The 14382-nt window shown below is 32.6% G+C and overlaps 1 protein-coding gene across 1 annotated transcript in view; it reads right to left on the bottom strand.

The window, feature by feature from the left end:
- LOC108676935 (calcium-activated potassium channel slowpoke) overlaps positions 1–11852 on the bottom strand; it is a 66952-nt gene extending 55100 nt beyond the window's left edge. The window contains exons 1-5 of the mRNA XM_047885396.1: positions 11825–11852; positions 9574–9576; positions 3256–3352; positions 2718–2829; positions 2411–2469 (exon numbers count right to left, since the gene is read on the bottom strand). Of these exons, the coding sequence (XP_047741352.1) occupies positions 2411–2469; positions 2718–2829; positions 3256–3352; positions 9574–9575 (270 nt within the window). The 5' untranslated portion in view covers position 9576; positions 11825–11852. The remainder of the gene's footprint in view (positions 1–2410; positions 2470–2717; positions 2830–3255; positions 3353–9573; positions 9577–11824) is intronic.
- Positions 11853–14382: the final 2530 nt, after the last annotated feature.

Genomic DNA, 14382 nt, shown 5'->3' with positions numbered 1-14382 from the left:
CAAATAGACAATCCACATAGGTGCAATACATTTGGGTGAAAGTTTCTTTGAATTTATTTGTGCGTATAATATTCAATGTTTCCAACATTTAAGTAGTTATGATCAGTGATGCAAAATAGTTATCCTGCGTATAGACTAACTTTTTCACTTCAACCAGTTACATTGGTTGCAATATTTTATGTTGTGAAAATCGAAGAGTCTGTGCTAGTCACTAGTCACTAGTGATAAAAAAGATATTTCTGTCAATTTCCGTTAAAATGTGAGATTTTGTATGATACTGCATTAAATTATTTCAGAAACACAGAAGAAATCTGTAGAAATATTATTGTGATGAAAAGACTTCTTAAAATTTAATTTTGTATTCAAAATAAATTTTCATATCAAACTGGCTTCTTTGCTAAGAGATGCCAAACTTTGTTTCTTTAAGTGGGTAATGATTATGCGTGATTATTAAAGATTATATTAATAATAAATTTTAAATATGATTTCAGGTTAATTTTTTAACTAATATTTTTCTAAAAGCACGTTACTAAGCTAGTATGGATTCCAACTAAGCCGATTAGCGAAAAGAAATAATATAAAAGAAAGTTCGGAGCCCCTGAAGTAAATTTGAGGATTCAATCAATATGATTTTTTATGAAAGCGTTTTCCTATAATTGTGATTGAAATAATTTGGTTAATCTTTCATCATATTTTTTAGTAGTAATACATGCGTTGCCTACAAGTTTTTTCACGTTCTTCAACGATCAGCCGTTATAATAATAGTATTATAACTGGAACGTGAGTGAGAGAAAATGTCGACTGACCAACTATGCTCAACTTCAAGTCATTGTTCGAAATATTCTCAATTACCTTCATTTTAGTCGAATTAAACCTTGTACCTAAAAAGTAATTTTTCAACTGTATATCTATTTGATAAAATTTTGGCCCGCAGCGGTTTGCTCGTAAATGTATTTGGTTGATTGTAAAAGAGTGCGCTATATGTGATTGTGTGTCGTAAGTTTCGACTTCAATTTGTGAAATTTAAGACGCTGTATGTACCCTATCCTAAATTTTTGAGCTCTGTCAATGTTATTTATTGTTATTTAATCGAATGAGGTCAAGAGAGCGAATAATTTTCTAAGGGATGAATTGCTGTTTTATCTTGTAAACACGTACAAAAAGTAAACGAATTATAAGTTGTTAAAAACTTATTAAACATTTCATAGATACATAACAAAGGAACACTTCCTAGCATAACAAAATAAGTACAAATATCCTATATAAAATCATAGCAACAAATTCTCATTAACAAAACGGTTACTAAGAAACCAGCATTAAAACAGATTAAAATGTTGAAAATATCATTCATATAAAATTACATGAATTTGAAGGCTCGGATGAAATAAGAATGAAATAATGTGCAGAGGATTTAATGGATCGCTTTGCCAGGTTGATGATAAATATTATTGTTTCTATGGATGCGATGATAAGAGTTAACCAACATTGAGTTTGCTATGTAACTTAATATTCACCGGAACTGAATAGACCGCACTTCGGTAGGTTTCTGAGATACATTAAGCTAGAAAAAAATCTACTGAATGGATGAGGACTTATTTCTCGTAAGAAAGGAATTAATAAAGGTGTATTAGTATCTATGAGATATCTGAATGGTGACATTACGAGAAATCAATTGGCTTTTCTAGATTACAAAATAGAGGAGCCAGAGTGATGCACGAATGTAAAAAATAAAGATAGCCTACGTAAAATGTGGTGATATTGAGCAAGGTTTTGTCGCTTCAAATAGGCCATTAATTGCCTGCATGATATTTAAAGTTTTCAACGAAACAGTTGTATATAAAGTAAAAAAATACATTGACTTCGAGTACTGTGGGCATCTGCAAAGCAAGCTAATCACGACTGAGATCGATTTCAATTCAAGCAAATAACCATTATATTATCCCATAATCTGGTAATTATTAAAGAAATTCAATGCAGCATGAAAATGCTGATTGTCAAGTTGCATTTCTGTTCCGCTCTGGCCTAATTCCTAACAACTTATCAAAATTAAAGGTTAAGATCAATGGGCCCATACTTCAAAAAAAGTTAAGAGATCGTAAGTTCATCAGCCAATCATTGACGGCCTTTCAAGTAAAATCCACCAATCATAGACAAGAAAATAGAGCATAAGTACTTACGTTCACTTAGCGAGTTTTGAAAGTATCACCCCAGGGTCTATACTTTCAAAAAAGTTAAGAGATCGTAAGTTCATCAGCCAATCATTGACGGCTTTTCAAGTAAAATCCACCAATCATAGACAATACTGAGAAAATAGAGCATAAGTACTTAACGTTAACTTAGCGAGTTTTGAAAGTATGGCCCAGCTAGAAACGCATGAATATCTAAGATCTAATGTACAGGTTACGCTCACCAGGCCGACGAGCAAGAAGAATACGAGGAAGGTTCGTCCGACGACCGTCTTGCAGCTGTCTCTTATACACATCTAGATGTGTATAAGAGACAGAGACTTGAGACACCAAGATGAATCTAGAAACACCAGGTACATCTACCGCCCGAAATTATTGAACTGTTTTAAAATATTTCCTTTTGGCAGCGAAATAGTCGAAGAGAGTTTAAAAAATTAGATTTAAATATTATTGAAAGAAACAAGCACTTTAATTCNTCGAGATAATTGCTAACGGTTAAAACTAAATTTAAAGAACGAGTTCACAACTCACCGATCCAGGTCCTGTTGAGATAAATGCTGACGAAGGACGGAGGTATCGTGAAGTAATCCACAAAAGAATACATCTCGAGCATGAACCAAAACTTGTCGCTGGCCGCGATGAACTGAAATCAGAAACACATTTCCAAACATTAGTAGATTGTTTAAATGCAGCCATTATCATATATGTAGCCATAATCAAATATAAACTCATACACGCCGTTCACTGTAAAATTCAAACCTAACAGATAATCAATAATTAAAGTCCCAAAATAGAATTATCTAACTGTAACGAATAAAGCCGTTAAAAACATTAATTGTAGTAGCGATGATACATCGTGTTGACGCTCTCAGTAGAGCTACTGTAGCTATAAATAATAAATACAGATAACCCACATCAATGATACCTGAAGTTTTTAAGCCTTCCGTAGAGCTAATGTAGCTATAAAATATAAATACAGATAAACTTTATTTATGATATCTAAAGCATATTTTTTAAACCTAGAGTCGAGCTAAGAATGAATCTGAAAAAGAATCGGTGTTCTGCTCACGCGAATAAAGAAGTAGACCATGAAGAAGATATTGAAAGCGAGGTCGATCTGCTGCGTGGTGTTGCTACTCCACGGCTGGCAGTGCTCTACGCCGTCCCTGTTGTTTTAATAACATTTACGTTCATTATATATAATGGTGAATCAGGGGATAGAAAAAAACAACGTAGCGAGAGTTTGAGGTAAAAAAAGGCTAAGAGGTTTGAAATGGTATGTACGAGAGTTTAAGGACTAAGGTGAGATCTAATTGAGTTAATGTATTGAAGTAAAATAGCTGTTGTAAATTGTAAAATATTTTTCTGATCTCAGATACGTTTTTTAAGCAAGAAATATTGTAATGAAAGTGTTTGATGATCCAGAAATTAATGATGCTCGTTCTGTAATGTAATGCTGAACGTTGATAACCAATTTCAATGCTACACAAATGTATACAATTACTTTAAGTAACAAATAGCATTTGATATGATACTTTTACCTGCCCTAAAGTTGCTTCAGTTATTTTTCTTTCGTTAAATGAGCTTAGAATTAAGAGGACAATAGACAACGCTGTAGATCAAGCTGACTCATCAACGCACAGCTGAGGTTTAATATTAACATACAATTGCAATTTATTATTATTTAAATCAAATGAATTATTAATTAAATTAATGCCACGCTGATGTTAAGTGAGACCGGCTCTAGAAACTACTTGTGGCTTTCTGGCGTGAAATGACATAGTGATACATGACTCAATTTCAATTTAAGTCAAAGATAATATTTAAAGAATCACGGGGCATCTTGATCGAAAAAGAAGATAACACGCATTTATAATTTATATATTAATAAACTTTTAGCCGGGAAATCAAGAAATTAAAAAAAATTACATTTCCCAAGTGCAACTAATTCGAGCTAATTTTTGGTCCTTTCGATTTAACAAACATTTATTTCAAAGAAAGGAAGAGCAAATTAATATTGATATTTCAACTAACAACTCACACCATTAGAGAGCGTCATTTTGACACTTAGTCTAGGTACAGATTCGGCAAAATCATCAACAAATTCATCACTCTGACGTTCTGTATTTGACACCCTATAGTTCAATGAAAATTTTCGGCTAATAAACTGCACATAAACCGAAAGGAAACTTTCAAGCAAGGAGGTCCTTTAATAATTTTTTTCAACTACCGATAAAAATTATAACCTTTTCACATAATAAAATATTAATTTTTTAAATAAGAATTAATCAACAGTGACGAGATATTTGGATCCGAAATTTTGGAAATGCTTAGGCAATTAAATGCAAGTCACCTATTATACAATGGCTAATAAAATAAAAATACCTGAGTCATCCTTTGTCCAGGCATTAAAATACAGAGTAAGGAATAAGGTTCATCTCTTACCTCGCAGTTAACTGAAGCAGGGACCTTCATGTCTCCTGTTTTCCAATACTAAATAAATTACATATCATGGTAATAAAATTACCTATCGTGCCATAAAAGTGTTTATACTAAGCCTAGCTTAAAATTAAATTTATTATAAAATTAAATTCGACATAATTTATAGATAGGAGACTCTACTTACATTTACTAGAATATGTTAATTTTTCATACATTTATCATGTCAGATTTGAATTTTTCAGTCTTTTGTTAGGTTGCCAGGATTGACCAAATACGAAATCATCCCCACTACTATTAATTTGGTAATTGTGGTAATATTAGTATTAACTAATTTTTTATTAATTATTCAGAAATCTCTAGTTGAATTTAAAAAATGTACCGATTTAAAAAAAAATAATAACTTGCTACCCGCCTCACGTTACTCAATTGTTCCTGATGACGATGTTGAAATGTTACGAAGTCAATGTAAGATTTATATCTTTCTACTCTGTTAAAATTGTCTTATCAAAGCTCGAAAGTTCTTAACCTTCACCTAAATCAAATTCAAGTCATAGATAGTTGGAAATTTTCTTCAATACAAAATATGTAGTAATACGTATTTAATATTCATCAGAAAAACCTGTGTTTATATGTAATAATTGAACAGAGGTTCGAACATGGAACGTTTTATCCATGTAATATTATTTTTAAACCAAAACTTATAAAATTAGTCAACCCACTTCAACTCATACACAATAAATACAGACGAGCGAGTTCCGTTATGAATTGTATCGCCAGTTTTCGTAGCTCATGTTATTTTAAATTTATTACAAGAATTGATTAAATCAAGGTGATTAATCACCTCAAACTTTTTTGGTATAGAACTCTTAATCAGCGTTGTCAGAACTGTCATGAGTAACGCGCAGAGTTGCGAGCCCGCGCAGACGCGCGCCAAGATCATGTTTTGCGCGGAAGATGAAAAATGACGCAATAAGAATAGATCAAGACGATGATATGCCGACAGTTAAGTAAAATTCATTACCGAGTACAACATTTAACGGGAGTATTACATACTCCATGACAAATATTGCTCAAGTTGAATGTGCACGATTTCTATACAAGTTAAAATGCATGCAGCAATAAAAAATCAGGACCACGAATTGAGTTATACAGACCACAGCAGCAGACACCATACAGACCACAGCAGCAGACACCATACAGACCACAGCAGCAGACATCATACAGACCACAGCAGCAGACACCACACAGACCACAGCAACAGACATCATACAGACCACAGCAGCAGACATCATACAGACCACATCAGCAGACATCATACAGACCACATCAGCAGACACCATACAGACCACAGCAGCAGACATCATGCAGACCACAGCAGCAGACAACATACAGACCACAGCAGCAGACATCATACAGACCACAGCAGGCATAGTGCCAGAGTTTTGAGTCCCAGGCTGACAAGCTGTCACATCAAAGCTCGCCCTAATCGATGATGAGTTGAACCAGGGCAAACATGTTTGTTGTACATAAAACATTTTTATTTAGGCATTCAGAATTCAAACATTATAAGCACACGTACTCTGTACTCAAACACTGGGAGCGCTCCTGCTCTGTTGTAAAATACTGGTATTACTCTTACTTTGTAGTACATACAATATTTGTTTCAAGTACTAAATTTTAAGTACGGCTTTAACTAACGAGCACAATTACTAAAAAAAAGCTGTGAAAATTCCTTTCGAATAAACAAACCAAAACAAACCTCACGGCAAATGACATTGGAAAAACGTTGAATTCTTGTTGATTATGTTGAAACAACGTTTATTGTATTACACGTGATTTCAACGTTAAATGCATGGTGGGAACCATCATAAGTTTTATCTTTTAAAATTAAGAACAGAACGTACAGGAACTCGAACCAAAAAATAAAAATAAACAAAAAATAAGACGCCGCTTGAGGTTTGTGCAAACTCAAATATATTGAACAACAAATCCTTATTAAAATTATGCTCACGGCGATAGGTCACAAAGCATCTATTTTTATGTCTCCCAAAAAATTATTCAGTGGCAAGACTACAGAAAAATACAAGCGTGACATTTACGTGTATTTCGCTCAGGTCGTATTCTCCATCACCCGAGTTTGGCCTAGAAAGCTCGAGGAAAAATCTTGCCAAGCGAATCAAGGTGAAAGCTGTAGTTCGCAACTGTACTTAAACGTGGCAGTGTACCTCAGTTAATTCAGTGTTATGTACATAGAATAACTTTTTAACTAAACAAATGTAACGTTGTTAACGAAACAAATGCAGTACAGGTTTGCTGAAAATGTACAAAAACTAGTATGAAAGCAATAAATTGAACGGATAATATTAAACGTACATTAGTTTGAAGTGGTGAAATTTTCCGAGCATCATTACAACAAATTGGGACGTTAGTGAGTGGGAAGTTATTATTTTTGTGTTATTAAAGTATTTTATTTAATTAAAAGGTAATACAAGGTTCATACTGCATAGAAGCACCAATACCCACTTTAATTGCACATATTAATTTTATTTGAGATCTTCAAATCGCTAGGATTCGAAATTTTTATTTATCTCTAGTCTGGCCACCCTATGGTCTTCGAACAAATCCTGAGAATAGTGGCTACGATCATTATCTATCATTATTCGTATATTGTATAATTATTCATTATAATTCTCAAAGATTAATACATCATATCGCGTCTTGAGTTGTGATGTCATCATGTTGCTGATGTATGTGATGTCAGGAAAGTTTAATTTGCGCAGTACCGAAACTCATACAGTAACAGATAACCAACAACATTTTATAACAACGAAGGACATTCATCTCTTTTGAGCGTTTGAAATTGCTGTCAGTTCGTTGATTCGTTGACAAAGTTTCCGTTTATTTTGGGACAAAAATCAATCGTTGTCAGTGAGTGTAGTTTTTTATGCCGCCAATCTCTCGTGTACACACACTGATAAAAATTATAATTCACATTGTCCAAATGTTGACACTTTCTTTCGTGTACACACACTCAAAAAAATTATAATTCATATTGTCCAAATGTTGACACTTTCTCTCGTGTACACACACTCATAAAAAATTATAATTCATATTGTCTGAATGTTGACACATTCTATCGTGTACACACACTCATAAAAAATTATAATTCATAGTGCACAAATGTTGACACTTTCTTTCGTGTACACACACTCATAAAAAATTATAATTCATATTGTCCAAATGTTGACACTTTCTGTCGTGTACACACACTCATAAAAAAATTATAATTCATATTGTCCGAATGTTGACACTTTCTTTCGTGTACACACACTCATAAAAAACTATAATTCATATTGTACAAATGTTGACACTTTCATACGTGTACACACACTCATAAAAATAATAATTAATATTGTCCAAATGTTGACACTTTCTTTCGTGTACACACACTCATAAAAATTATAATTCATATTGTCCAAATGTTGACACTTTCTCTCGTGTACATACACTCATAAAAATTTATAATTCATATTGTCCGAATGTTGACACTTTCTTACACAGCCTGAGCAGAGAGCAGTCGTAGCCCTGACGTGCCATTTTGCATCGTTATTTGAAAAAAGCCACGCATATTTCCTTAGTGGAAGATATGCGAGCCTACGCCATCGTAATGCCATAAATTGATGAATGACAGCATGATGAATGGCGTGAATGACTCACAATATGCTTATCTTTACGACGTGCTCCTATGGTGGCTACAATGAGGAACATTAACTTATCAGGATAAAACGTTAACCGAAAATACTCGGTATTTAAATACACGATTTATTACGTACCTCCATGGCAGCATTTTAGACAATTCGAGGCTTTTTTGGTGTCTGTCAGTTCAATGGTAAAAACCTAAGACATGTTAATTTAAATTTTAAGTTTAGTCTTTTTAACTAAGTCAATAATGCTAGAAGTAGAAAAAAATTCCCTCCATTGAGTCTTGTGTTGGAACAAGAAAAGCGTATAAGTGAGAACGATTAGTCTAAAAATAAAATTTAATTTTAAGCTTGAAAGATTTTTCATTGCTATTTCTAGCATACAACCCGAAAATGCAAAAGCATCGTACTTCTTGATCTTACTTTTATTCATTAATATTTACATAGAAAATTCTGACAAAATAAATACCAGTATTGGTATACAGCTCGCTATTGTGAACTATCTTATGAAAACATGTACCTACGCTGGGGATGCCAACACCCTGACAGCGCTAATCTATCTACGATTTTATAATAAATATTAATCTCTACTTTCGAACTATATTCAACCCCACCACAGCTGCCAATATTCTAGATAAGATTGTACACAAAATATTCATCTCAAATTTTAAATTAGATTTGCACCCACAACCGAAAATACTCTAGCTTTAATTTTATACTAAAAAATAAGTCTTTAATTTTTATTTCGTTTACCAAGATGGCCGCGGCGGACCTCAGCACCGTTGAGCTCCGCTGGCCGGCGTCAGTAAGGGACACTCGGGAGGTTTACAGCTCTACCGTCACTAGCTCTCACACCGGCATTTTCATCACAAATTCATTATAAAAATCCCACAAATTATTTCCGATTCAAAAAATAAACTTGAAAATTTCAAGAAAAAAATTGAAATTTCTTCAATTTGAATTTCAGTAATTCACTTATAAACTCAGAAAGAAATTTCAGCAAAACAAAATTGTCATTGATCACGTTTTCGCAAATATCTGATAAAATTTTAGAAATAGTGATGCAACTGAATTCTCTCCTCTGTGTGCAAAAAAAAGTTTTGTACATAGAAATTGCTAATGCTTGCTTTGTTCAAGTTCAGCTAATTTAAGAATTTAAGATTAAAAATGCCTGTGAATTCGCCAAGAGTTGACAGCGGTTGTAGGAATGGACTGGCCTTAGGTTTAGCCATCTTCTTACTTACATGCTGGAACGGGAGAGAAGAAAAAGGGACTGTCAGTCATTCATACAAAGGGGAAAACCACACAATCCCTGCATGTCTAGGCACAGAGAATAGGGTTTCAAAATAACCTGGATCCCATGAACGCAAAGGCAACGAGTATGACGATGTGTACTGCATTTGTTTTCGTTTTGCTGAATTTAATTTTCTTGACACTTCACTTTATTATTATCTTAATTTCCATGGTCATTCTAATATTCTATGCTCGCAATCTGTATACTTTGGGGTGGCAGCCGAGTCAGAAAAAGCTGATTACGGTAATTAGACCATGTGAAATTAAAAAAAAATTGAAACTTTCATGTGAGCAAATTATCTATTCTAAATAAATTGTTTGAACCAACGATATAGACGATCAGCTCGTCATGGTATCCAGGCTGTAGATTGACCGTTTTTGTCTGTTAAATATGGGAATAAATAGAATGCTCAAACACCGCCTCAAACAAGAGCTCCTGTATGAAGTTCTCTGTGTGTTTGATTTAAGAAAACACATGGGATTTAGAACTTCATTTGAAATTTTTAGTATTTAAATTGAGTTGGGAAACCCAGATTTGCGATCTTAATCGTGAAATGGTTTTCGTGCTGTTTTCTTTAGCGGGTGTGGAGTTTAAGAAAGTAGAAAATATTGCAAGGTAGATTTTCATTCAAAATTTTCTGGCAAAAAAATGTTTTAGATAGAGATGATGATTGATCCTCATACAACTGCCATGCATGATATCCCTTATGCTTTGTATTGCAAGGAATAAATGTTTAAATCTGCTGAGTCACACTCTGGACTCAATTAAAAGTTAACTTATCCGTTTATTTCTTGCTTAAATAATAACATTTGAAGCCAATGCTAAAGAACAGAGATGAAATGTAAATTTTGATAATGGCGAAATTTGATAAAAAAAAATAACTCCAAATAAAATTTAACTGAAAGGCTCTGTATCTTCCATCGCCTGTTCATTCAATCTCAAACGGAAAGAATAAGTAATTTGGCATACATATGTTTTATCAATTCTACTTAGCCCGTCTATTTCAAGCGATTTTATGTAATCAATTTTCGGTAAAATTTCACTTCGTTTTCGCTAATTCTACTTCTACATCCACGTTTAATTATACTTTTAATAATTCGTCAAGTCACAATATTTTCATAGTTAAACGAAATAAAAGTTTACGAAGACTTGCTTCTAATGGTCAACAATACTGGACTGGTCATATAACTGATCAAATTAACATTTTTATATGCTTCATCGCTTCTTAATTTTTGCTAATATATTTCTTAAAACTTTATTAAGTAAATTAGGTGATCTAACCCGTAGTATATTAAACACAACGCAAATGTATTTACTGCGTCGTTCGATAAATAAAGGCGAGTTTATAGATAGAGAAAGGTAATGAACAACATGTCAATAATAAAATAATATAATAATAAATAATAAAATTGTGAATGAAAAATATGTCTTGGTAATCGTCATTAGCAGAGGATGGAGAGAAATAGAGCAGATAAAAAGTACTAATGCATATAACAGCGGGACAATGTTTATCCTGATCAACAGGTGAACAGGGCAACTGGGCACATGGAATGAAGTAAACGTTCAAAACATCAGAAATTGCTTGCATACTTTATCAATATTTAATGAAGTAGTAAACAATTTTTAATTCCCTTGTATTTTGTGTTTCATATTTAAGAAATGACATTCAAGATAAGTCTTTTGAGCACTTAAATTATTCTGCTACCATCGGTAAAAATTTTCTTCAATTGCTTTTTCCTAAATCAAATTTTTGTGTGAGATTAATTAAGTGATAAAAGGGAATAATATCTAAATTAATGCATCACGTATAAAATTTAACCAGAAAATTATTACAGAAAACACCACTGAATCATTCTTAAATAAATTCATGATATTCGTGGATTTGAAAATGAGAAAGCTCGTCTCTCAAAAGCGTAATTAATAACAACAAACGGTGACTTCCTGCCATGAGATTAACACTCCAATATTCATCAGCTTTATCACACTTCCAAACTTTTATTTGCAATAGTTTGATTCGATTTTGCATGGTATTCTAATTCATGCACAGTGAAAATACAGATCAGAAATTATTCATAAGGGTAGTTATTATTTAAAAATTATCAATATATTTTATCATTATTAATCTATAATAATAATATATTATATCATATATTATTATTATCAATTAATTTTCGAAGTCCACAAGTTATCACTCGACTCACTTAGAGGCGTCGATGAAGTAGATGACCAGTGGAAATTAGAGAGAATATCTCAGTCAATATAGGGAAATTAGAGAGAATATCTCAGTCAATATAGGGAAATTAGAGAGAATATCTCAGTTAATATATGAAAATTAGAGAGAATATCTCGGTTAATATATGAAAATTAGAGAGAATATCTCAGTTAATATATGAAAATTAGAGAGAGTATCTCAGTTAATATAGGAAAATTAGAGAGAATATCTCAGTCAATATAGGGAAATTAGAGAGAATACCTCAGTTAATATTGGAAAATTAGAGAGAATATCTCAGTTAATTTATGAAAATTAGAGAGAATATCTCAGTTAATATAGGAAAATTAGAGGGAACATCACGGTTAATATAGAGAAATTCGAATATCTCAGTTGGTATAGGAAAATTAGAGAGAAAATCTCAGTTAATATAGGAAAATTAGAGAGAATATCTCGGTTGATATAGGAAAATTCGAGGGAATATTTCGGTTGATATAGGAAAATTAGAGAGAATATCTCAGTTAATATATGAAAATTAGAGAGAATATCTCAGTTAATATAGGGAAATTAGGGAGAATATCTCGGTTGATATAGGAAAATTAGAGAGAATATCTCGGTTAATATAGGGGAATTAGAGAGAATATCTCAGTTGATATATGAAAATTAGAGAGAATATATCGGTTGAAATATGAAAATGAGAGAGAATATCTCGACTGATATAGGAAAATTGGAGGGAATATTTCGATTGATAGAGGAAAATTACAGAGAATATTTAAGTTGATAAAGGAAAATTAGGGAGAATATCTCGATCGATGTAGAAAAATGAGAGAGAATATCTCAGTGGGTATAAGAAAATTATAGAGAATATCTCAGTTAACATAGGATAATTAGAGAGAATATCTCAGTTAAAACAAGAAAATTAGAGCGAAAATTCTTAACTTGACGGACGTGAGAACAAGTTTACCGAACAATTCAACGATACTGGAAACCCTTGCCTGGAGTTGAGTCTTTTGCGTACGACACTTACAGCGTTTTACTTTAAAATAATATAATAACGCTTTATAACTTTAAAGCCTAGTAAAATGTTAGATTTCGATTATTTTCCCCGAACGTCTGATACTTTTTATCTAATTTTGAATAAAAATATATTACTTCATAGCAAAGGAAAGCACGGATGTTCACGTAAAATTTGAAAGACAAATAAAACATCACGCTAATTGCTAGGTGAAGCGTCCACAGACTTCTCTGGTACAAATTTCATTGCTAAAAATAATAATTATTGATTTATTGTCTGTTTCTGTTCCGAAAATTTGGTAATCAAATAATTATGTTCACGTCTCATTATTAACTCTAACATTTTTCGCGATCGAATAGCTTCGATTTATTATTCACATTTATTAATTAATTCAACGCTTGTGAACGATAGAACTTTTTTCACGTAGAGATTATATGACTAAAATTTTGATTGAAAAGCGATTTGAATAAATTTGGATGTTAGCAAGTTGTAGTTGTGAACTTAATTAAAGTAAGCGATTCATTTTTCGGTGCTAAATGTAACGTATTTCGAAATAAAAAAAAGTCATATATGTAGAAAATAAGCCGGAAAATTGACGGGAATAGCTTCCACAAAAGAAACTCATGTATGTCAATTAAGGGTGATGAATACAGTGTATTCAAACACTATTTTACTCATGAAATTATTTTCGCAAACAGAAAAATTTTGCCATCAAATTTCTGCACTCGCTATAGTTAAAATGAGAAAATATAATATCTAAAGAAAAATATCCACGAGATACAAATTGACAAACATTCTGTGTCAGTGAGCATGAAACTTTACGCAAATAAATAATGCTTAACTCTGATAACCATTGTTTAGCAACGCTTGTTTTGTGATGGAACCATTACCCGGCAACACTTCATTTACCATTAATGTTCCAACCATCAATCACCTAGCAACTCCTCACCAATACTAGAGTAGACAAAAATCCATACACCAGCGCTCAACACAAGTGCGTTCATATCAGGAAGCCTGAGAGTACATATTATTCTTATATTTGGATTGTTTCTGATTCAAGATAGAATTACATCCCTAAATTTATACGTCAAAATTTAATTTCATCTGTACAGAGTTTTTTAACCTCGCAGTACCGATAAAATGGAAATTCACATAAAATGAAAAATGGAAATTCACAGAAAATGTCATAGGGAAGCAAAAGTTACCAGGATGAGATTGCAATTTACTTATATTGATAATTCAAGAGACGCATGAAACAGATAAACGTAAGCAGTCTGCACTAAAGTCTAAAACTTGCGTCCTTTTTGTCTCTTTTTCAGTAGACAGTCAGAATTTAATTCAATGTCGGTTTTGTGAACGGCAGTGGAGACAGTGAATTGAGCTGAAAAGTTAGGCGTAGCTATCCTTTTTAATTATCAGGAACGTTCCTTTTAATAAACAATGGTTGGTATTTCGCAGGCCGCTATTCTTCGGACAACGGTAAGCCGTTATATTGCTTCATTTCAATTTCCAAAGGTAGATTGTATCCCAGTTCT

Source organism: Hyalella azteca, unplaced genomic scaffold, assembly GCF_000764305.2.
Source record: "Hyalella azteca isolate HAZT.00-mixed unplaced genomic scaffold, Hazt_2.0.2 contig17807, whole genome shotgun sequence".
NCBI lineage: Eukaryota > Metazoa > Arthropoda > Malacostraca > Amphipoda > Hyalellidae > Hyalella > Hyalella azteca.
This window is presented reverse-complemented; position numbering and strand designations above follow the sequence as displayed.